We start from the raw sequence: 25,122 nt of genomic DNA, 5'->3' as shown, positions 1-25,122 counted from the left end.
GAGGGAGAGAGAGAGAGGGAGGGAGAAGGAATATGAGATAAAACAGAAACAAAATACACATCCAGGCAATGTCAAAACCAGAGTCCCGATTCAGGTCTTCTGAGCTCTTGTCCAGTTCCCTTTCCCTTTTATGAAGCTGTGCTTACTGAGATGACGTGGAATGTTCAGTTTATCTGTACGTAGCTGTTATGATGTAAGTGGGGAGATGGTTGGTGGCCCATCTGTATTTGTGACCATAACTATGTCATAATCAATCTTGAAAGTGTATCACATACATGAAGGCAGCCTCGGGAAGTGTAAAGAACATGGGCATTGGAGCTCGGTTGCCCTGAATTCCAATCCTGAATGGAACTCTTACCAATTGGGTGACTTTGGGCAGATGACCTAACTTAGAAAGGGCAGGCACAATGACATCCCTCACATCATTTTGTACGTGATGTTTTCAATGTAATGGCTAGTCAGTTGACATGCGTTTATTCAGCCCACACAGGGTTCCAGCAAAGGTGCCCAATCCTGGCATGTTCTATTTTTCCGTCTCCATTCCCCACCCCTTTATTCCATCCTCCACTGGTCAGGTTGGATTTGGCAAATAAGAGGCCACCTTAGTCCTCAGGCCAGGCCGTCAGCCCTGGGTAATCACCTTAACTGGTGCCCCTCTGTCTTCCACCCACAGTTCTATGATGACCAGAGGAGACTGCCCCGTGAGTTCTTCTTAAAAAATGATCCCCTGAGTTTACCCAAGGCCTTCCTCACAGAGAAGGAAGTGAGTCAGGAGCTGTGGCTGGAGCCGGGGACGTATCTCATTGTGCCCTGCACGTCGGAGGCCCGCCAGGTGTCAGAGTTTGTCCTCAGAGTCTTCTCCAGGAAGCACATCTTTTAGTAAGGGCACAGGCTTCTACCAGAAGTTGGGGCCCACTGAGGCCAGGGTGAGGAGGGTGAGGTGGGAATGGCAGAGGACAGGGTCTCTGTGGCCAATAGCAAAGAGAAATAGGGGGAGCAGGAGAGCAGAGCAGCTCTCTGCGTGGAGAACATCTTTCCCTTCCTCCTTCTGACTCTCTTTCTACTAGCGAATGAACACTCTGCTGGACATTCCAGAGAAAAAGATAGAACAGGTATGGCCCTTGTCCTCCAGAAGCTCAAGGTCCGGAAAGGAAATGGAAACATGAGCAATTATTTATGTAATACTCTGTCCAGTGGAAGAATTTATCTGCACAGGGTGTTAGAAGAGCATCAAGGAGAAGCATCTAAACCAACCTTCCACAGTCCTGGGGGATGCAGGGGTGGCTTCCGGGAGGTGGTGATTCCAAAGGGTGCATAGGGGTAGTTCAGATGAGGGGGCTCCTGTCATCAACCAGCAGGATCAGGCACTGCTAGTGTATGCAGGTGAATCAATATCTACACATCTCAGCCAAACTTATTCTTTTACCTACAGTTGTTTTGACGTGATAGCCCTTCAATGCTTGGAATCCAGTTGTCATTTTCTTTCTTCACGTTTTGGCCCTAGATAGATTGACTTGACCTCAGGCCTCACTGCCCTGTCAGACTGCTGCGTCTTAAAGTATGAGTAGGAATATTTAGATGACGGCGGGGGAAAGTAAAGGGCATGCCGAGCAGAGGGCTTAGCGTGAGCAAAGGCATGGAGACGGGAAATAGCACCGGGCGTGTGAGGAGTTGCAAGCAGTGTGCTGTGCCACGTGGCTGGACTGTACACTTCAAGGGGAGGCGGGAGGTGAGATGTGGGAGCTGGGCAGGCCCACGTGGTGCATTGGTAAAGGAACTTGGAAGAGTTCCTAGGGGAGGGAGAGTGGGAACTCAGGGTTCCCAGGATGATCCCTCAGAAGGAATTCTGTCTTTGTTCTCCCTCAGTGAAATTGGCAGCCATTCCAGTGTTGCCTTCTCTAAGGTAAGCAGTCAGGTAGAATTCCATGTGGCTGGGCCTGTTGAAAGACAGGATGATGGGCTTCTCCCCTCACGTTCAGGGATTGGGGGAGGAGGTCCTCAGATCCCGCAGACCCTACTCCGGGGCACACATACCACATTATCAATTGTGCCCTAAGAGAACCCAGGTTCTTTTGTTTTTGCACCAAGACAACTGCCCTTCTGATCCGGTCCTTGTATTGAGGGCTCAGAGCCCCAGAAGCGTGAGTTATACCTTCACTTTCTTCTGCCTCTCTCTCCCTGGTGTTTCTTTTGCCCGTTCCTGTGTAACGGAAAAGACAATTGGAGAAACAAGGGATATGTGAATGCTGTGGTAGAAAATTTAAGACAGTGTTCAAGGTCAAATTTCCACATTTCAGGGACCTGGGGTTCATGCGACATAAGTGTGTACGTGAGAGTCCATGTATTCAGATGAATGACTAAGTCACTCTATGTGTCTGTCCTTATAGGAAATAGAAGACCAAACTGCAGGGCAGGATGAGTTCTTCACCAAACTCTTTGAAAAGGCAAGTTGACCAGGCGTGGTAGCCAGAGGTGGGTGGAGCAGGGGACAAAGTGGAACATGTAGTTCTATGGAGTGTGTGGAATTTACACACCTGACCCTGTGTGTACGCTGTGATTTAAGGCTACCTATTCCTCAAACTCCCACTTTCTATTCAAGTCCTCAAGTTTTTTGACAAAGGAGTGGAGCTATTGTCTTCAGAAGTCTCCTGTAAATTACATATCTGTTCTTGGAAGGTGCATTAATTAATTGTAAGAGAAACCATTTTAATCTTTACTGCCTGAGAAAATGGAATATAGCAGAGCCGGGAATCAGTATTGGGAGTTGGGGAGGGGGGCATGGCAATCAGAAACCCTGGGGGTTTGGGGAAGGCCATTAAAGGAGAAAGACCCCTTGGGTGGTCTCCTGGAGAGAGGGTGGGGCTAGTTAGAGGGCCTTGGAGAGGAGGAAGGCTCTAGGCTATACACTTGGTCCCCTTGAGTTCTTTCCTTGGGCTGAGCCAGATCAGGAGGCCAGTGGGGTGAGGGAAGGGCTTCGGAGGCCACTCTGTCCCTAACCTGCAGGACACTAAATGTGTTTGGAAATAAGGGAAGAAATACACTGGAAATCTGGGGTCTGACGCCTAAGCGATGTCATTAAAACTGGAAGAGCATGAGCTCCTTGTGTTAGTAACACTCTGGATTTAATTCACAATTTGCCTGCCTTCCGGTATTCACCCCAGGTACTTAATGTAGCCAGAGACAACATATCAGAATCTTACAGGTGTTGTTTATAAAAGTTTTTCTACATACAAGGCTGTTTCCAAACATTTTCTGCTATAGTCCAGCAGAGTTTAATTGAAATCTGGTAGAAGATCACAATATATATGAAAGAGATAAAAATTGTATATTATAAATATGTATCCATTTAATAAGTTCAAATTTGTGATACTTGTATGTCATAGATATGTTTTAAAGTTAAATAGTAATGTAAAGGGTTGTTTCTCATGAATTTAAAGTTGAAATCTGAAGTCTTGGCTGAGAATATGTTATTAAGCATAAAATTTAAACCACATCGTTTGCTCGGTGACGTCTGAAGCATCTCAATATGAGAGTCACTGCTTTCTTATAGTCTACTTCTTAAGAGTTCTGCCCTGCTGAGGGGTCTGGACTGGGCACTCAGTTAAAAAGTAATGTAAAAGTTCTTATGAAATTCCAGATTTAATTACATGACTAGTGACATTCCTTATGTGCAACATGATGGTATCGCTTCTTCTGCCCAGAAATGGCCTATGTGCTGTGCTGAGCAGATGTTGGAGAGGACATTCCAGCCCCCTTTGGCTGTGGCTCCTCTGCATATAACGAGCCTCCAGTAATGATGATTTTCTCCCATCACTCTGCTTCTACTCCAGTATCCAGAAATAAATGCCGCTCAACTGCAGAAGATCCTCAACCACATGACCTGGTCAAGTGAGTATTTCAGAGTCATCCTGTAGGACTCAGGGGTCACAACTGTTCTGAACTCTGGATCAGTTTCTCTTTCCCCTGGTGGGACATGTGAATTACTGTGCGCTGGTCGCCTGAGTGCAGTGTCTTTTTCTGTTTTTTTTTTTTTGCTTAGTTTGAGTGTGTAGAGACATGGCAGTGAAAGTAAAGATTTCTGCTATTTTGCTGGTTTGAGAAGGAGAGCTAAGCACTTTTTTCTTGGTGTATTAATTCCATGTGGAAGAACTGTACCCATTTCCTCAACCTGGCAAACGATGTTGATTAGCCCACTAGGGACCTCTCTGACGAACGCATATTTAAATTGACCAACCTACGAAACTCTGGAATGAGGAAGCATATCACCTAGGAGGACTGCAAATGAGTGGTGTGGATGCCTTTGGATGAAGCCAGGATAAATGATTAGGAAAGTTTCAAGTCCATATAAAAATATTTTGTATGCGTATCTTGAGTGAGAAGAACATAGTTTCTCCAGGGAGGAAAATGTATTTCAGAAAATTAAAAAAAAAACAACTGAACAGTTAAAGGGTTTTTGCTACCTAAAATATGTGATTGCTTCTCCTTTGCATGAAGCCAAGACTTCAAACCCAAATAAGGTACATTCCAGGCTATTGTATAACTTAGGGCTTGGAATAACTTCCAGATGGTTTCTCCAAGCCAAGTTTGGGTATTGCAAAAGAGCCAGAAGAGGAGACTCTAGAAATTATAGAATATAAGAATCCTCCTTCTGCCTCACTCCGAAAAAAAAAAAAAATACTAGGGAAGTTATCTAGAAGAGGTGGCTTATGCACACTTAATATTTTTTTAAATGGCTTGATTATGAGTATGTAGAATGGTTTTCCAAAGAATGGACAAATTGCTTTCATTTTGTCCTTAAAGAGGTTCTAGGTTGCTAGACCAGGGAATTACTGTGGGTTTTGGTGAAATATTGGGTAAAGTCTCCCATGGTTAAGTGATGAAATGTGAGTTGGAAAGTAGCAATGTGAGATGTACTCATAAGTCTTATCGCCATTCCTTAGAGTTATGTGAACATAAAGCCAGAGAGGTGATTCTGTGTTGCAGATGAGAGTCTAGATGTTTAGATGAAAGTCTTTGGATTCTGCCCCTGGTTCCCTTTCACTTCTTGAACTTTTATCAGTCATTCAGAAAAAGGCCTGGAAGGTTGGCTTATCAGATGTGCAGAAGGCACAATGCTGGAAGGAATCATTAATATCATGGACAGCAGAACTGGGATTCAGAAAGTTCACTATAAGCTTTGCCCAAACCATGGAGTTCAGGATGATCACTTAAAACTGCCATTTCGTCATTGAAAAAAAAAAAATTGGTTGCGTGATTTCCTAATAGAAGAGACCTCATTTTTGTGGCAGTTGATGCGAAAGTTATCTGGTTAATTTAGTTGCCCTCGAGCTTAATGTGAGTTAATAGTTTTAAATTGCTGCTAAATAAGCTAATCTAGATTCAGCTAGTATTTAAGAGAAGCATTTGGATTTGTGTTTTTGAAATTGGGTTCCAAGAAACATTAGAAACCTAGAGGTTTTAGTAAATGTTTCATGAAATAGTAAGAGTTAGTTTCTGTCAACCGCATTCGGGAAATTCTGCGTTAAACAAAATTTCAGTATCGGCTCCTCACTATCGTATACTAAAGTGCATGATGAATGAAGAAAAGAGTCTTTCAAATTTGTTTAAACTTAAAAACCCTATCTCTGCAGAAAATCTTCCTTGGAACATAATTTCGAAATGCACACTGAAAATTTTGCAAGCAATAGACCCACCGTACCCTTCTTGACCAAATTGCATCTGAAGGAGTGTTTTCCAGGCTCAGTACCACAGAGATACTGGCAAAGTGTAGGGTCTGGAAGAAGGCGATGAGGATTTAGAAACAATATCGGCTGGAGAAGAGCTAGAGAAACGTTGGGAGGGGCCATATGCCTGTTTATGCTTTTCTGGAGGCAGAAGTAGGACTAGTGAGTAAATTTTACAGGAGGTTTCTTTGGAATTAACATAAGAAGTTTCTCCTGAATGGAGCTATCTATCCAGGTGAAAAGTGAGCACGTATAACTGACTGACCAACCATCAAGACATCTGAGGAAAGCATCCCCTATTTTAGGTGGGAGCTTGGACAAGTTAATCTCTCATATCTCTCTCAGAGTTGGGGGTCTGTAACTCTATGATCCTGGCCCTCGCTAGGTATGAAGGGCCACGGTTTTTCCGACCCACTGTGTAAGCAAAGCCAGACTACAGTCGGGCTTCCCCACAGGGTTTCGCTGTGCTCCTTGCGTGCAGAGATCACCCACAAGCCTTCGCTCTCTTTCCACTGCTCTCGTTCTTTCCTCTCCACGTAAGTGATGGTTATGGGAACCCACGACTGGCCTAGACAGCACCGTCTGGTCCTGTTCAGAAAAGGGCCATGCTGTATCATCCTGGGCCAGCCCCCATGCAGAATCTTTCTGTTCCTCTACAGGTCTGGGGCGTGCACAGCCCCTTTTCAGCCTTGACGCCTGCCAGGGGATCCTGGCCCAATTGGATGTATCCTTTTTGGTTTGTGGGAGGATGCATGCTGTTGGTTGAGCGCTTTGCCTTGAAGCCAGGCTGCCTGGGTTCGAATCCCAACCCCAGAGCTTACTAGTTGCATCATCTTGGGCAAGTCGCTTAGCCTCATAAGTCCCTCCAGGTTGCCATCTGCAGCACAGAGATGGTATTCAAGCCTAGAATACCATAGAATCGGTGTAAGAATGCAAAAGGGGTAGGCCATATAAAGTGCCTAGGACAGAACTTTCCTAGAATAAACAGTCAATATTAGCTATTAACAGCAACAGTCTTCTTTCCTGACAGCAAGGATGAGGCAATTGCAGGGTCATAGGCAGGAACAATTCTCCAGGTTTATAAGAAGCTTTAACAAGAGTTTCAGGGTCCTAAGTTTTCCATGTGGTGACCAGGCAGTGGCTAACCCCACGTACAGGTCAGGAAACCGGAGCTCAGGGAGTTCAGCAACATGCCACCAATTCAGCTTTCCTGATTCTCAGCCCCGCGATTTTCCTAGCAAACTCTCTGCCTTTCTAAGTAAGTAGATAGTTTAAAGTTTGGTTATCTATACTACAGATAGGCACATAGAATGGATAGTGTGGGGGGTTGTAAATACAAAAAAAACCCCCAAAACTAGTCTTTGTAGAAGCTTTGCAGAGGCACGGACAGTGGTGGTTGGGGGTTGGGTATACAGACATTGGAGCAGGTCCCAGCCTCGTCACCACCTGTATGAACTTGGGCAAGATCGTACTCTCCATACCCTCATTTCATCATCCATAACAGGGAGGAGTTAATCTACCTCATCTACTAGTGGAAAACATAGGTAAAGTGAATAAATCACTGTAAGAGCTCAAACAGAAGTGGCGTGTGGTGGTATTCTGACCTCTCTGATACAAGGGTATTGGGACATGGTTTACAAGGCCAACTATTAAGCTTTTAACTTTTCAAAAAAAAAAAATGAATTTAAGAGGCATTCTTAGCCACCTGTGCCTGATTCCTTCCATAAGCTGGTTTTAACAATAATGAAAAAAAATTGTTTTTTAATTTAAATCACATTAAACTGGCCATGTCAAAATATCTTGCTTTTTTAAATGGTAGCTGTTGTCATCACTCTCATCACCACCACTGGTAGCACTTCTCCCTGTGCTACTGCGTTTGGGTCATTCTGTCCTTTACTGGCAAGGGCAAGGGAGCCCCAGGCTGGACTGACCAGCCAGGGGGGCTAACTAGGGACATCCGGCATTAAACAGGGCTGCTCCAAAATTGCACAGTGATGTTTGGGGCCAGTTGCTGCCTCCAGAGGTATAGATGAAACTCTCCGGCCAGCTTTGACCTTAACCAGGCTATCAGCTTAATGCGTCGGGTACCGTGAGCATCCAGGAATTCAGGGACCTATGGAAACAGCTGATGCTCTACCAGGTAAGAACAAATCTTGACCACACCTCCTCGCAGGATGGCAATTCTGTAAAGTATGTAACCTACTTCTCTTCCTTATGGCCCTTTATACACGATCACTGACTCAGCCTTCTCTAATCTTCCTCCAGTGAGGCCTCCTTCTTTCCTTCACAAACCCAGAAAGCCTATTGCAACAGTCTCTTGAATCTCTGAAGCTCACATCTCATCATGTCGCTTCCTTACTAAAAGCCTTGAGAGACTCCCCAGGGCCTTCAGTGGAAGTCCACACTCCTTAGCATGGCATTTAAAGTCCTTCATAAATTGGCTCCTTCCTACTTTTGCAATTATTACTCAAAACTCTTCTCCTTGTCTCCTGAGTCATAAAGTTGGAAGCTCTTCAAAGGTTGGATGATGTGCTTAGATTAAGCACATTTAAATCTCCCCAGACTGTCTTCCCCCTGCAACCAAACACTCCCTTTCTCAGAAGCCTTAAGAAGAAGTGGAAGAGGTGGTCGGATCCTGGCATGGACCCTCTGCCATGTTCTTATCCTGGCAGCAGGCCCTGGAGGCGGGGCCTACACTCCAGTTGTCCTCTGTAATATTGACACTGGGGCATGGAGGGGCTCTCAGGAGGTGCTTGGAAATGCCTGGCTCCCTTAGCTTTCAGTGTGGGTTCTTCACAGGAGGTTTTCCATAAGCAAGACAGTCACGGATCGGGATGCCTGAACTGGGCCCAGCTGCAGGCTGCCATGAGGGATGCAGGTAGGCATGAGGGAAGCTGGTGTGGCATGAGGCGAAAAGACAGGGAGGGGAGGAGGGTGCATGACATTCTAATGTGCTGTTATACCCCAAGTTCAGAGACCCAAACAGATAGATCTGCAAATAACAGAAACGTATATTATTATTATCACTATGATCATTGCTCACGATTATTGAGGGTTGGCATATCCACACTCTCATTCAATCTTCAACGTTACCCTGTTATAATCCCCACTTCACAGAGGAAGAAATTGAAGCTCAGAGATGTTAGGTAACCTGCCTAGGCTTTAAATCCAGGACCACCAGGCTCCAAAGCAGATGCTCTTGACCCCTGCCAGGCTGTCTCCTGCCTCGAAGGCCTGCAACCCATTTGAGAAAAAGATCCTCATGCTTGTTGCCTAAGGGGGCAGGAATGGGAGTGGAGATAAAATAAAATTAATGGACTAAATAATTAAACAATTCACAATGATGTCCATGCCATCAGGATTTAGGTCCCAGAAAGGAGGGACAATTTAAGAGGCCTCAGGGGGAGTGGAGCTGGGTATAAAGTCATCACCCGCAAAGGAGCCTGTCTTCACTGCAGGAATCGTGCTCAGTGGTGATGTCTGTCAGCTGATGCTTATCCGCTACGGTGGCCCCAACCTCCAGATGGACTTCGTCAGCTTTGTCCGCTTGATGCTGCGTGCGGAGAAGATGGAGAGTGAGCCGGTGGGAAGGAGGGAGGGCCAGGGCTTCCTCTGCACTCCCTGTGGATTGCCCACCTGTCCTCGGTTGGAGCGGCGGGGACAGCAGCCAGTGCAGAAACAGCAGGCCAGGGAGCTATAGGGAACCCTGGCTACGTGCCTGTGAAATCTGGCTGCATCTGCCCAAACTAATTTATATTCTGCCCGTTCCAGAGGCAAAGGTTTAAGGTGGCTCGCTTATAATAAGTGTGGCCCCATATGGTTGCATTAGGCTGAAATTGGGTTCCCAGGTGAGGGAACATATGTGAAGAACTAATTTATAATGTTTCTAGCACACACACATACACACGGACATTAGCTGTGTTCCTTTCTGCTGCATTTTCACAGATGTCTTCCAAAACTTAACCCAAGATGGCAAAGGAATATACCTCCAGAAGCCAGAGGTAAGACTTTTTCCATGGGGTTGACACATCATCTTAGGTAGAGGGGGCCACTGTAGGTCTAGTATCTTGTGAAGGAGAAGGTTTTTGGGGGCCTTCATTCTACCGAGTTTGGGATGTCATACTGCCTTCATTACACTCATTCATTCATTCATTCATTCATCAACTAGAGATTTACTGAGCACCAACTCTGTGTTAGGCACATACGAAAGGACTGAGAGACTGACTCAGCGTGCCCAATAGCTGTGACCTCGATAATGCCACGTGACACATCTACATAACTTCAGTGGTGATGACTCATTTAGTTCCCCAGTCACGCGATTGGGAGTCAGCGGGTCTCGGCTGGCTGGCTTGTTATCTGTGGATCAGCTGGGGTTTTGCTGGTACCTTCATTGAGGAAGCTCGGCCAGGCTTGCCCTTTTCCAGACAGTGGCAGCAGCACAGGAGAGGGAGCTTTAACATGCAGGTTCTTGGAGCTCATGGACAATGTGCCTTGCAACTCATTCTGTTGTCCAAAGCAAGTCACATGGCCAAATCTTCCAATATATAGGGAACCAGCCTCCTCCTCGGCCATGAGAGGAACTTCGAAGTTACTCGCAGAGGGCATAGACACAGGAAGGGTTAAGACCTGAGCCAGCAATAAACTCGAGCAGACAGAGGGAAGCTGGTCCAGGTTGCATGTTCCACATAGGCCTTTCTGGAGGAAGTGACATTGAAATTGAAGCAGCCAGGCAGGTAGAGTAAAGAGTAAGAAAAGCCCAGGCTAGAGGGAATGGCATGCACAATCCTGGCTCGAGTATAGAGTTTGAGGAAACTGGCTCAGGGTAAATCCGAAGAGATCAGGGTCAGATCAGGCAGAGTGTATAGGCCAGGAATAAACCTCATTTCGAGCTGGCTTAGCCTTCCACATATGGGAAAGGATTCTAATCTAGTCTCTGTGCCCTCTTCTCGAATCTTATGCAGGGCTTTGCACATTGTAGGTGCTTAACAAATGTTTGTCGAGTGAATGAAGTGATAAGCTGAGAAGACAAATCTGTGACTGACACCAGATTGTCTTCCCTCATCATTCAAACTATGTAGATTTACTGAGCACTCGTTATGTGCCACACGTGGCGCTAGGTGGCGTTTTCTGCAAAGCCATTGGAGTCTGCAGTTAAATCATCTTTCTTTCTAAAATATGACCTCTGTTTGTGCTGCTTAGAAAGGGCCAGTAAAAGCTGGGGTTTCTTCCTCAACTCGAATATCCATTTTTGAGATATTTTTCCAATATATAGGGGCCCTCAGCATATGTCCCCCCTCATTACTTCCACATTCAACTGTGAAGGTGAGATTCCGATGGAGGGGCAATGGTTAGACTCCTCTGAGCCCATCCCTGTCTCAGATCCCCAAGCTCACCTCCAGATCCCAAGCAATCCTTCCATAGTGCAGGCTCAGAGCTGGGAGAGCAGGACACAGCCCTCAGCCTGAGCAGGCTCTAGCAATGCAAGGCGATATCATGGGAAGACACTGGACTGAGATCCGGGTCGAACCTACAGCTCTCCTTGTAACTGGCAAATCATGTTAAATCTCTGGGCCTCAGCTTCCCTGTGTGAGAAATGAGGGGGCTGGGCGAGGTGGTCCTGAAGACCCTCTCCAGCTCTGACTATCTCTGGTTCTGTGGGGAGGAGATCCTCATGGTCATCAAAGGATGTCTACAGGGAGTGGCAGCCAACTTGTTGGAGCTTCTCTCCAGGGTTTTCTCTGAGATCATTGGTAACATACTTTACCATTATCATCTTCATTGTCACCATCGTCAGTGTTACTGTGTGGATGTAATTGGCCTGGGGAGTGGTTTCTCAGAAGTCCCCCATATGTGAGTTAGAGAGTTCATCACTCCCACATAAAGCTGTAATACAAATGGGCCCATAAATGTAAACATGTAGAATATGCTTTAATAGATTTCTGTTACCTGCTCGGTCCACACACCTGCGCACAGCTGTCATAAGCATGCCAAATTGAATTCATGGGGAAAAAAAGGCATTGAGAATTGAATATAGAATCAGCCTGAACCTTGGCTATCATTATTCACAGGCACCATGGGAAGTCAAAGTAGATTATATTTCCGGTTGATTTATACTTATTACCAGATGGTGTGGTCCCCCTGGCTAAACCACCCATTCATGTCCTGTCTCCGTGGCTTCTCAGGAGTGACTGGGAGGAGGCCCCAAATCCCGTGTCTCACTCTGGGACCTGGTGACTGAGAAATGAAGCACCCTAGACCAAATGTCAGAGGTGAGGCTGAACTGACCGTAATTTGCTTTCCGTCTAGTGGCTGATGATGACCCTGTACTCCTGAGAAGGCTGGAGCTCCATCTGCCCTCACTGAGGACTCTGTATATGGCCCAAAGGTAGCTACTGGCTGAGATCGACGGATGCTCAGCTCACTTACTGTTCTTCGGGACCATGTCTCCAGTCATCGTCTCCTCAGCTGGGGAGATATCTTTCCTATAGATCTCCCCTTTGGATGGACAGCATGCAAAAAGGGAAGGGAAGTAGCAAAGATTGCCTAGGACTTGTAAAGACCAGCTCTTCTTCCTTACGGCTACAGCCTTGTCACAAGCAGAGATGTTAGTCGACATGGTCTAAGCAATATGACTTTGGAGTTGGTGTCTTAACCTCTATACAATACTACCTCCATGGATGGTCAATTTAAATGACCTTAAACATACCAAGTGTCATTACATTTGGGGTAATAGCCTAGGTTTCAAGGCCTGAAGAGGAAATGCTATTCCACAGACTACTGTACTATCATCTGTAAATTGGCGGAGGCACAGGCTAAGTTTCAACTGTTTGGTATGGTGTGGAGGAGACATGCTGAGCTTTCAAGAACACAGAAAATAACAGAATTGGCTGGGTCCGGGTGGGATGGGGTGGCTCTGGCGTCTGAAGTCACTGGGTGGTCTTCTGCTGACAATATCTCCAGATGATCAGATCGGGGTGGGGATGAACCTGTGGATTTAAAACACCCAATCTCAAAGGCCTCCTGTATGTGACAGGTCAGTCTGTTTACTTGATCAATGGACTATCAGATCCATTTCAAATCATTCCGGAAACCCTCTGTGTACCTACTTCGAAGAAGAACAGCAAATCCATGCTGCATCTTAGAGTTGATCAGTGGTGGCTGGTATATCTGATTTTTTGAACCCCACTTTCATTGCATCCCTACCAATCCAGAACCCAAGTGGAAAACCAGAACAAAGACCATTTCCCAAAGCCCATGCTTTTTATTCATAGCTTAGTACCTCAGAGCCATTCATTAAAAGTCTATCTTTCTTAATTTACAAACTCTTCTAACAAACATGGCTACCTGGTTTCCAAGTCCTTAGCAGACTAAAGGAGAAGGCTGAATGATGGAATAAAAGTGTGCTTATTGGCGGAACTCAAGGAAATTTCACAGCCTCATAGATGGGTACTATAGGAGAAGGAGGGAGCACTTTCAAAGCTTAAGGAAGTAGAAAGCTACTTTACTTAGAGAGATCTTCATTATTCCAAATGATAAAATATAAAATGTTTTGCCATAAAGCATCAGATATATGAAGTATTACTGATTTCATAAATGATAATCATGTATGTATAGTCTTTAAAAGATTTTTTTATGTTCTTTTTTTTTATCAGTATCATTATTTTTAGATTCTGTCATTGTAAATAGTCGTTTTAATTAAATAATTACTATTTTGGTCCATGAAGGCAAGTTTGGAAATTTTTGGAGTGGTGAGAAGGTGGTACCATTAGTCCATTCATGACACTTGGACTACAGTGTGATGGTTTTGCTTGATGCAGATGGGATCTATATCCAAATTAATTAAGTCTGACAGGGCCTTGCTTCTGGCTTCTTGGTCTGAACTGCCCTCCTATGTCACTCCTGTGTTACTCTCACTCCCCCACATATCACTGTGGCGACTCAGAGGTGCCTCGTGCCCTACACACCTCCACCCCACTGACTCCCTTCAATGCTTCCCCACAGCTGAGTACTGGGGATCAGGGGCAAGCCACCTTCCCACGCAAATATAGCTTCCCCATCTTTTGTTCTAGAGCATGGGGGACAAGTAAAGACCTGGGACAGGATAGACTGGGCAAGGGCCAGTGTGAAGTCACGCTGAAGGTCTGAGTGGTAAACATCAGTAATTCCCAGAAGCCCAACGCAGATGTTTGTCATGACCAAGTAGAAAGTGTGCATAGCAGATGTTGGTGAAGGAGTGAGGATTCAGTTCTCCGATGCTAAGACAGGTGAGGTCAGGGACTCCAGCAGTTTGGGTTGTCCATAGGTCCAGCCTGAGCAGGTAGAGCATACGGGGTAAGCCCTGTCCTCAGCGTTCAAAATCTCAGGGAAAAAATGGGGAAAGAAAAGCACAGTATCAGAAGGGCTAAAATGCCTGTCCTTTCTCTAGCTCTGTTTGTTCTTTTTTCCTTCTTTTACATTTTGTGAGAACTCAGTCACCAAAGAGAACCTTCCAGATTCTAGTTGGGGCCCGGGGCAGGGCAGTTAGCAGCTAATGGTAAACAGCACTCTTCCTGCTGGTGTCATGCTGGGTTAGAGAAATGATTTTAGCCTCCAGGATTTTCAATCTGATGTTTCCCCAATGAAATGTATGTATTTATATTCATAATGGAAAACAGGAGGAAATGTTTCATGGGTTATGGGTAGGTGAAAATGGGCCAGTTCTGCCTGGCTTTGAGGAGGAGCAAGCTGTGTGCCCAGCTCCTGGAGAGCTCTGGGAACATGGCTCTCTGGGGTCACTGGCCCCAAGTCCTGAGTTACTACCACTTTTTCAGAGTCAGAGGTCAGAGGGGATACAAAATCCAACAGGAATGAAGGCAAGGAGAGGCTGGGAAGGAACATTCTAGCCATGTGACATTGAACCTCAGTTTACTCATTTGTAAAATGGAGCCCAAAATGTCCACATCACAGGGTCATCGTGAAGATGCAATAATGCCGGGATGCCGTAGGCACTCAATAAGGGAGGCTCCTCTTTCTTCCCTCAGGCAGCTAAGTTATTATTTAATTATTTTTATTTTAAAGAACATGGTTACTCACAGTGACCACTCTTACAGAACACACAAAGTTTCATACTCCATTTTTACTTTTCTTCTCTCCTCTTGGAATGTAGCAAGCCACTTCCTTGAAATGTAGCCTCAGGAGGGCTGTTCCAGTCCCCAGTGACAGGGACCCAGCACCAGAGACCCCTGAGAAATATGGCCATCTTATGTTAAAGCTCCTCTTACATTAAATAGACAAGAGCCCTGCCTTCTGCTCACCTCAAACCTCAGAAACAGCAGAAGGTTTACTCATCAGAGCCCCAGGTGGCCAACGAGGAGTTGAGGGTAAATAAAGGTGAGAACAATACTCACCTCACAGGGTGAGTATCATGAGATAACATCGGATTGATCCTAGCATTTGGCAGTGTCCTTAAAAAAATATGAGTTCAACCTGATTTCTCTGGAGGAGGAAAGGCACCCTCCTTCCCTCATTTGTGGCATGTGCTAAGGCCATACCACCAGTAGATGGTGCTCTATCTCTACAGAAGGGCTTCCTCATGGCTGTGGGACTGCAGATGACAGTTTGGGCTCCAAGTCTGGGAAGGTGACAGCTTAGTGTCCTGCCAGCCTGACTCAGCTCACAGGACAAACTTCAGCCCCATGAGGACTCGCTTTCCTTGCCTTGCCTCTTTTTTTCTGCTTAGTTTTTAATGGATGCATTTTTCTTTATTTCGCATAGTGTATTTGTTTCTGAAAAAAGCAAACTATGTTTTTAAGCCCCTTAATACATCTCCTTGAGGGATATGTCTGCATGCAGCCCACTAACCCTTGTATCCCAGTGCCTAGCTTAGTGACTAGCTCAAGTTTGGGATTTATTGAGTGAACGAATGATTTTTGAAGTGATTCACATGAATCCTGTCATTTAAAAAGTCAGTATCTATTGGAGTTGCTGACAATATTAATATATGATGTTTGCTTTCAGAGACATATGACTTTCCTTTAAAAGGATCCTTCTGACGTTGAATAAGGTAGTTTTGCTCAGTGCCATGCCCTTATCGAGGGGGCAGTTCAAAACATCACTGAAAAGTTCACCAGATCTGAAGACGTGTTTCATATCTTGACATTCCAAGGACTTGGGCATCATTTCTCTTATGCATTCAGAACTTCTCCTCCCAGAAAGATTAACCAGTTGGGTCAAGTTCCAGAGCCTTTTGCTTTCAGGTTGTGACAGTGAAAGCTCTGAGAACAGTGGGAGGTGGCTCGTCCTGGGCCAGGTCCAGACCCAGGTGAGGGCTAGTCATCAAGCCCTTCTCTCTGTCCTCAGCATCAGCTTGCACAGCTACTTCTGTTTGCAGAAGAAAATGAGGCCAGCAGTCCTGCAGCCCAACACAAGCGGGGGTGGGGGAGGAGCATGCCTTGCCTTGTCAGGGAGTCTAGGTGTTTTCACTTCTCCTGGAAAGCTCTTCATGGGGCCTTAGATGAATTCCCCAACTTCTCAATTCAACTGTTTAATTCAACTTCTCAATTCAACCGTGTGCATTTGGAAGAGACTGGACTGGAGAACTTCTAAATCTGCCTCCGGCTAGAGATAACAAATTTGCCAAGAGCACAGGTTGGCCTTTACAAAAGGTGCCTGGCTGGAGTCCAGCTCCAATACTTACAGGTGCAGGTCACCTTGGGTGAATGGCCGATGTTTGCGTCTGTGGTCCAGAGGACATGATGTAGATCACGTGTGATCACATACACAAGCTGCTTAGCACAGAGCCAGTCCTCTGCTCTGGCTTGCTGTTGCCTTTGAGGACCATGCTGACCCACGGGAGAGCCCACCTCCACTCTGCAATGGCCTGGGACTCCATCGGGGTGGAAGCTGAGTGTTTTCTGAATCAGAGCAAACCAGAGGCCACAAGCCTCTGACACCTGAAAACCAAGCTTGGAAAACATCTATTCGAGGGCTTTGGTACAAAGGGTTCATTCCCCAGATTCATTTTCTTTTTGGCTAAATAAAATGATCCAAGTGATTGTTATCTTTGCTTTGACTTCCCATTGGCCCCACATTAAGTCTCCCCCTGGAGGCAGCTTTCCTACGCTTGACATTCCACTCACCCAGCTAGCAGACCCCTTCATTCATCCACAGTAACTTCAGGAGGCAGCCCTCCTGAGGCCGTACAGCCCCACGCAGTAGCACGTGCTCAGCAGAGCCCGGGGACCAGGCTGTGGGCCCCTGGACCACCCCTTCCACTTTGGCACCTCGACAGGTATTGCGCACACTCGGAGAAGTGGGCCTGGTCCAGGCTGGCCTGCGTGCTGACCCTTACTCCCATTTTGTGTGGTTGGGGGTTCCCTGGGTGCAGTTCGGACGGCTGACTCACACAGAACATTCTTTCCCTGGTCTTTGGTTTCCTCGAGGAGGAAGAAACAAGAGATTGTTAGAGTGCCGTTGGCACACGAGGGGTTAATGCTGACAGGACTGTGGTGTTCTCAGGGTGCAGACACTCCACCCCTCAAACTCCTGCTTCCTCTGGTGAGGGGCAGGATGAGCTGCAGGGAGGACTCCTGTGGGCTCCAGTAGGTGGCCTTCATGCAGTTAGGTTTGCAGGCATTGCCTAGAAATGGTCCCATGAGATTGTCGTTCCAGTCTGCTCATCACTGCATGTCCTTTCTCTGCAAATCGTGTGTGTGTGCCCCGATACTCAGCCCTCCACAGTGATGGCTTCTTTAGATCAGGCTGTGCCAGGCTGTGAGGCAAGGCCTACATTCTGCAAGTTCAGCTGTGAGAGTTGGTCTCAAAGGCAGTGAACATGACCTAGGGGCTGACTGGTGAAATGGGAGGCACACTTGACCAGAAGCCAGATATCTTGGGTTTATCCTCTGCCGCCAACTGGGTGTGTGATTGTGTGGCCTTAGGAAAGTCATTTAACCCCTCTGAGTGTTAGTGTACTCATCTTCTGAATTGGGATGGTAACTCCTGCCTCCTAGGATGGTGGGAACGATTAAATAAGATTGTGAATGTGAAAGAGCTTTGCAAATTGTAAAGTCAAGTTCACAGTTGGAGGTTACTGTTCTAGTAACAGTTCTGAGGTCATGTGCATTTGCTGGATTATTTGGGAATATATGATTTTGCTCAGAAAATAAGAGAAATAAATGAGGAGAGATAAAACTAAGTGTGGAAGCAAATGGCTTACAAGACGTGTGAGACAGAGAAACTGAACCATGTGTGTTAACGAAGATAGGAAGGGATGAAGGAGCTCCATACACACTGAATATTCATGAATCACACTAAATATACATGAGGCGCATGAAGCATCAAGTAGTCAGGATACATCAGACACACATGAGCCCTGTGAGTGCCTCAGTCTTCAATCAGTCCATCGGGGATGCCCATCCTAGTCCCTAGAAATGCAGATCAACAGCCATGGTTTTCAGCTGACTAACTGGTAAGTTACAGCTGTGGCCAGCCATCCCCGACCTCATGCCCCTCTGTGTGGTTGGGCTGTAGCACCTTCTGCTTTGGGCTCCTTGCTCCAGCTCCTGCTCTGGTGCTTGTGACCACACCATCAGCAGGAAGGGCTGATGTGACGCAGGGGCAGGGCACGCCAGCACTGCATACCCAAGATTCAGCTGTGCGGTGCTTCCACCCCCTTCCACAACATTCTAAGCTACCCCGTCTCTCTCCCTGCTTTCCCTGTGGTTTAAATTGATTTAATCAACCATGTGATCTGAGTCTCTTGCTTTGATCTGTGAGCTCTTCTGTTTGGGGGCTGGAATAACTCTGCTAGTGGATGTGGAGGTTGCCACTGTAGCAAGGTAATTTCCCCCAGGACCCCTGGGGCCAGAGCACGGGAGGTGGGGCTGGGACAGGAGGACTGTGTGCGTCAAACCATTAACTTGGATACTGAGATGTGGGTGCTGTGTTTACATGTGTGGTGGGCAGAGGGTGCCCCTCGGGACCCCCTCCCCACCAGCCCTCTGCAGGTGGACCAGCTCCCACGCAGAGCACTGAGCAATGGGCTGTGTGCGCTGCTCAACCGCAGGAGGCAGAGGGCAGAGCTGAGCTGAGCATGGGCGCTCATTCCCAAATTAGGTAAATCTCACAACCTGTAAGACAAGGAAGAAACCCAGCCTGAGAACAGGATTCTCAGGTGCTTATAGCCCTCACATTCCACAGTTGAGATGTTGTCCAATCTCCCCTGTCCCCATCTGTACCCTTAGTCCACCTGGCCAAGGACAGTCTCTGTGGAGCCAATTCCCAGGATTTCTAGTCATTCCTTGGATATGCTCAGCACCTCTCCTAATGCCTTTGCAACTTTGCACATCATAGATTAGAGGGAATCAGATGCTTTTTTAGACAAATGAAGCATGTGGGAAGTCTCCTGATTAAGAGGCAGTGGGAGGCTGGAGAAGCAGGCTAGTCTCTGGCCAGGCCTCCAAGGGGCTGTACCCTGAAGGGACCTTCACTGAGAAGCCTCAGCTGGTCAGAAATTGCCAGGCCAGGGCACCCAGAGCTGACCAGTCTCTGGGAAACTAGGTCCCCACCAGTCATGCTCATATACTCGTCATGTGTCCTAGGAATTCAATCCATCAGTTGTCGGTGAAGGATGCCTCGTTAGTGTGACCAGATGCTAGGTATGCCCTCTGAGAAGGCCATGTCTGGGCACCTAGAAAAGCAAACAAATCATTAGACCGCTAAGCAGACTTAAAGCCCAGGGAGTGAGACGGTCCTGAGCCGCTGCGGCACAGGCTTTTCTAGTGATTAAATATTTGTGCTGCCAGATGTGCGCTCCCTTTGTCCCCGTGGATGGCCCTCCCAACGGTAGTGAGCTCTGCTTCCTGACTGAGCCGTGATCAGCTGTCAGTTACTTTTCATCCATCTGCTCGTACTTGTATGACATCCATCACCTTCTTCGTTTGAACACATGGAGCTTCTAAGGCAGGCCACGCTGTCCAAGTTTACAGATCATTTTATGTCGATTGCATTTCTGAGTGGCTGCTTCTCTGAGTGTGCCAGAAGGGTCCTTCATTCACCAGTTAGGGGGTCTCCCAGTCACTCCCACAGCCCAATTTACTGCTGGGAAGATTTCCCTTTAGTCATTTAATTCCCATCAGGAGTGTGGGTTCGCATTAGGCCTGATCAAAGAGACTTTCTGTGATTTTCCCGGCCATTAGAGTACCACATGTGTTGGTTTATTTAACTAATAGCTGCTGCCTTTAATGTTGCTAGGAGCTCATGGGAGCTTATATAAATATCTTTTAAGCCAGAAACAATAGAAAGTGTGCAGGGGCCTTAGGCAGAGCCAACCTTTGAGTTTAAGACTTTGGGATTTTGAAACTGAAATCTTTTCCTCCCCTTACAAATTTTTTTTTTTTAAGAAAGCAAACAATTTACTGTTATTAGGTATTTAAAAGTGAATTTTTAGAAGAAACAAAGGCTTTAAAGATAAACGCCAGGTCTTTATCTTCAACTGTGAATCCTCTCCTTGAAACCACATCTATGAAGTTTCATTGGGGGTTATTTATTTGTTCCCTGTAGCTGGCTCTCTTCATTGTTTGAAAGAGTTCTCACTTTAAAGCCCATTCCTGAGGAAAACATTCTTTAAAGGAGCCAGCTTGCTTCAAAGCTGAGGATCTTAATTGTTTACTTGGTTTAAAAGAGTTAACTCTAGGAAAAAAAAAATGATGTAGATGACAGAGGCTCTATTCATCCTTCTGGCGACCAAATCAAAGTTGTGATAGTAATAAGGAGCAGCAGCAAGGAAAAATCATCTCCTGGGATCCAGATGAACAAGCCATACAGTGAAGGAGAAATCCAAGAAAGCACCCTGCAATGGCAGAAGGTAGGACGGGGTGAGGACGTGGAGCTGCCGGTCCAGTCCTGAGCAGCTGAGTGAGATGGAGGCTCTGGCAGCGGCAGATGACTCTTAAAGGGGCCGCGCCCACGAGCAGATTTTTGAGGTGACGGATCTGCTTGCTCTGAGCACCAGTGCCATTTGGCTGGGCATGGGGCACCAGGGACTTACAGGGAGACATTGTTAGAGTAAGGGCTGAGGTGAGACTTGCTCTGTACAGAAATGCTGGCGGTATCCATTGTTCCCTGTTCAACCCTTCCCTGTCCCAGGGAGTGGACACAGCGCAGCCAAAGCTGTGATGTCATCAAACTGGATAACAGAGGTCGCTCTGCCCAGAGGATTCCCTGAAACTTCCACCTCCTCCAACTCGCGGCCCCACCCAAGCCACATCCAGGTATATCCTCAGCAAGTCAGGTGCTCCTTGCTGAGCAGCACCTAGACTCACACTGGAGGCAGCCTTTTGAGGCAACTATAAGCACAGCATCTGTGGGTTGCTTGTTGAATCTTAACAGGTGGCTCTGGAGGGGCAGAGGCTTGGGCTAAGTTTGGCCTGCAGCTGAACTCCTCCCAGGACTGGGCCACTGGACAGACGCTCACTTCACAAATCCACACTAGTAAGACCGGGAGACTTAGGAGCTTTGTTTAGTACACAGAAATAGACATGGAAAGGCAGCCAAAATGGGAAGACGAAGAAGCAGAAACTATATGAGAGAACAGAACAGAGATCCAGATATAATGGAGTCGAGTAATCTAACAGATGCAGAGTTCAAAACACTGATTATAAAGATGCTCAATGAACTTTTAGGAAGTGTAGACAAATTCAGTAAGAACTTCAACAAAGAGATAAAAAACAAAAATGAAAATGGAAATTATAAAAGGGAACCAGTCTGAAATGAAGAACACATTATCTGAGATGAAAAGTATATTACATGGAATAAACAAAGTGAATAAAGAAGAGGATCAAATGCCCTGTCTAGAGGACAGGAAAGCCAAGGACGCTCAATCAGAATGGCAAAAAAAAGATTCCAAGACTATAAAAATAATTTAAGGAGCACATGAGACACTATTAAGCATCCAAATGTCAGCGTAACTGAAGAAAATCAAGATGTTGAACAGCTGTATGAAGAAATAATGATGGAAAACTTCCTTAACCTGGTGAAGGAAATGTACATAAAACCCCAGGAAGCTCAGAGAATTCCAAAAATTAGGGCTCCAAAGAGGCCTACACCAAGACACATCATAATGAAAATGCCAAAGTTTAAATATAAAGAAAAAATATTAAAAGCAGCAAGAGAAAAACAATTACATATAAAGGAACACCCATAAGATTGGCAGCTGATTTCTCAAAATAAACTATGCAGGACAGAAGGGCTTGGCACAAAATATTCAACATGATGAAGACCCAGGATCTACAACCAAGAATAATTTATCCAGCAAAGCTATCATTTAGAGTCGAAGGACTAATAAAGAGCTTCCAAAACAAAAATAAGCTACAGGAATTTATTACCGCCAAGGCAGTTATTACAGGAAATATTGGAGGGACTTCTTTACGAGGAAAAAAAAAAACCCATGTATCAAAAACAGGAATAAAGAATGGTAACAACTACATTCCTATCAATAAATACCTTAAATGGAAAAGAATTAAGTGTTCTAACCAAAAGATAGAATGGCTGAAAGGATAAGAAAATAGGACCCCTACATATTAAAAGGAAGGGGATGGAAAAAGATATTGCTTTGATGGACCTAGAAGGTATTTAAGTCAGAGAAAGATAAATACTATATGATTTCACTTATATGCGGAATCTAAGAAATAAAAAGAACAAACTAATCAAAAACACTCACAAATATAGTGAATAATTTGGTGTCGGACAGAGAGGATGGGGGTTTGGGGGGCTGGGAGAATGGGGTGAAGGGTTAAATAAGTACAAATTAGTAGGTGATGGATGGTCATGGTGATGGGGAGACAGCATAGGAAATACAGTTAGCATTAATATATTGGCTAGGTGGAGGGTCAGGGGAGGGAGGGTGCAATTGGGGGGACCATTTTATGAACTATGTAGATGTCTAACCAATGTGCTGTATAAACTAAAATTTGAACTGGGTGAACTAAATATAGTATTTCTCCCCTCATAGTAGAGGAAGGGCAGGATAGAGAAGGGAAGGGCAGGTTTGCAAAGAGGATCAGAACAGCTATGGAAAAATAAAGGAGTAATACTTTCTCTGCACAGCAGTTGTAATATCAGTAACTTTGCAGCCTGATCACAGAACACCGGGAGCTTTATAGCAGGAGCGATCTGCACTTCACTCATGTGTACACTTATTCTATGGGTGTTGATTGAGCACCTACCCATGCCAAGAACTGTACTAGGCTGGGTATTCAGAGGTGAATGAACCTTGTCTGGTGCTCTATGGTTCACAGTTTAGTTAAAGAGACTCAAATATTCAGGGAATCCAAATCGGTGTGGTGTTGTAATGAGGGGTAAGTGTATGGGGCTGTGCAAGTCCAAGAAGCGTCTATAATGCAAGCTCAGGAAGGTTTTCCAGGCAGAGGTGACCTCTATTCACCATGCTCCAGACACACTGGTCTCCTCGAAGTTGCAGATTGCTCCCCACTCCAGGGTATTTTTCACTCTCTGTTCCCTCAGGACCAAATGCTTTTCCCTCTCCTTTGACCATCTACTCCCATACATCTTCAGGTCTTGACATAAACACCACTTTCTCAGAGAGGTTTTCCCTGACCTCACTGCCCCCAAATCTAAGTGGTGATTCCTGTTATTTTTCTCTCTTCCTACCCTATTCCTTGCCTTTATAACACAAATATATTTATATCTATGTGAATCTTTAAATAACTAGTTTTTCCCACTATCATGTAAGCTTCTCAAGGTAGATTTTCTTTTACTGTGTATATAATAGTGTCTGCCACACATAGGACATGCAATAAATACTGGTGAGACACTAGTATTTGAATGAAATTATCCAACAAAGTCAAATGAAGAAAGTCAATTCAAAATTCCTCTGAATCTCAGTTTCTCCATCAGCAAAATGGGATTTATGTATCTACTTCATAGGATTTCTCTAGTATGGTTGGCTGAGCAATGTCCCTTCAGAGATTTTAATGTTCTAATCTCTGGAACCTACCTATAAATATGTTACCTTAAATGGCAAAAGAAACTTTGCAGATGTGATTAAATTAAGGATCGTGTGATAGGGAGAGTATCCTGGATTATGCAGTGGATCAGATGTAATCATAGGGATCTTATAAGAGGGAGGCAGGAGATCAGAGGGACATGCAGACAGAGACTTGAAGAAGTTATGTAGCTAGCCTTAAAGATAGGGGAAGGGGCCACTGGCCCAAGACAGCAAGTTGGAAGAGACAAGAAGCAGATTCTCCCCTGCAGCCACTAGAAGGAATCACCCCTTGCTGACACCTTCTTTTAGCCCTGAAAGGCTCATTTCGGATTTCTGACTTCCAGAACTTAAGAGAAAAAATGGTGCTATCTTAAGCCTCTAATTTTGTAGTAATTTGTTATAGCAGCAATAGGAAAACTAATACATGTAGAGTTCAAATAAGATAATGTGTGGGAAGACTCTTGGAAAAACACATCAGGAATCCTTATTAGTTCATGACAGTTTACCTCTTATTTATTCCATTTCTATGCAGTGCTGTGTAAGTTCCAGCTATCATAATGAGGAGAGATGCTTGAATAATAGCCCTGAGCCCCAAGGAAGGGTATTTTTTTCATGGTTTGTAATTGCCCTAGAGCTTGAAAATTTTCCAGGTCTTATAGTTCTTAATTATACTCTCATGTATATGCATCAGTTATCCACATGCTCCTACCTAGCTTGTTACAGCAAAGATATTAAAATACATATATTTGGAACCATTTCCTCTGCATGCATCTCCCTCTGAAAATATCCTATGAAACAGTTCACCTCCACTGAAATAATCTGCTCCATTAGGGGCATGCTTGCCAATCTTCTTCTTCATGACAGAATTAAACCCCTGCTATCATCTGCTGTGGTCTCTGAGTTTGCTTATTTTACCTGATGATTCTCTCCTCATTAACTCCTAGTGGCTTAATTGCAGATTCTGTTCTCTGGTTTTGGATCTGCTTTGCTGGGTATGGCCTGCAATCCAGAAAGAAGTGCCTGACTTGGGAGGTTATATTTAGATGGCAGTGGAAGCAGAAGACAGGGTGTTGATATTTTGGCTTGCTGTTTCTCTCTGTTAGAAATGTCTCTGCAGAGTCTGTCTTCTGGCCCATGAATTTCCACTGAGTCTTAGTGCTAGAGAGGCAGTTTTTATCTGCAAATCAAGACTTGGCCAAGTGAAAGCATGTAAATTCCCCAGGCGGCCCTTCGATGATGGTCAGTCCCACCTGTCACAGATGATCAATATGCAATCAATTTTCCTCTTCCCTGATCCCCTCTCTTCCCTCTATTCCTTCTCTTCCTGACTGCTCCCCCTATCTTAGAGAATAGGAACTAAACCTGCTTGTTTCTGTTGAGAAAGTCGCAGTAGATCTTCATGGGACATTTTCA

The 25,122-nt window shown here is 45.5% G+C and overlaps 1 protein-coding gene across 1 annotated transcript in view; it reads left to right on the top strand.

The window, feature by feature from the left end:
• CAPN14 (calpain 14) overlaps positions 1-12,056 on the top strand; it is a 28,588-nt gene extending 16,532 nt beyond the window's left edge. The window contains exons 9-18 of the mRNA XM_023536960.1: positions 674-879; positions 1,867-1,903; positions 2,388-2,444; positions 3,831-3,888; positions 6,383-6,447; positions 7,795-7,863; positions 8,523-8,601; positions 9,182-9,298; positions 9,669-9,724; positions 12,030-12,056. Of these exons, the coding sequence (XP_023392728.1) occupies positions 674-879; positions 1,867-1,903; positions 2,388-2,444; positions 3,831-3,888; positions 6,383-6,447; positions 7,795-7,863; positions 8,523-8,601; positions 9,182-9,298; positions 9,669-9,724; positions 12,030-12,056 (771 nt within the window). The remainder of the gene's footprint in view (positions 1-673; positions 880-1,866; positions 1,904-2,387; positions 2,445-3,830; positions 3,889-6,382; positions 6,448-7,794; positions 7,864-8,522; positions 8,602-9,181; positions 9,299-9,668; positions 9,725-12,029) is intronic.
• Positions 12,057-25,122: the final 13,066 nt, after the last annotated feature.

Source organism: Pteropus vampyrus, unplaced genomic scaffold (assembly GCF_000151845.1).
Source record: "Pteropus vampyrus isolate Shadow unplaced genomic scaffold, Pvam_2.0 Scaffold173, whole genome shotgun sequence".
In the NCBI taxonomy this organism is placed as follows: domain Eukaryota; kingdom Metazoa; phylum Chordata; class Mammalia; order Chiroptera; family Pteropodidae; genus Pteropus; species Pteropus vampyrus.
The sequence above is the reverse complement of the archived record's forward strand: the minus strand, read 5'-3'. Positions and strand labels throughout refer to the sequence as shown.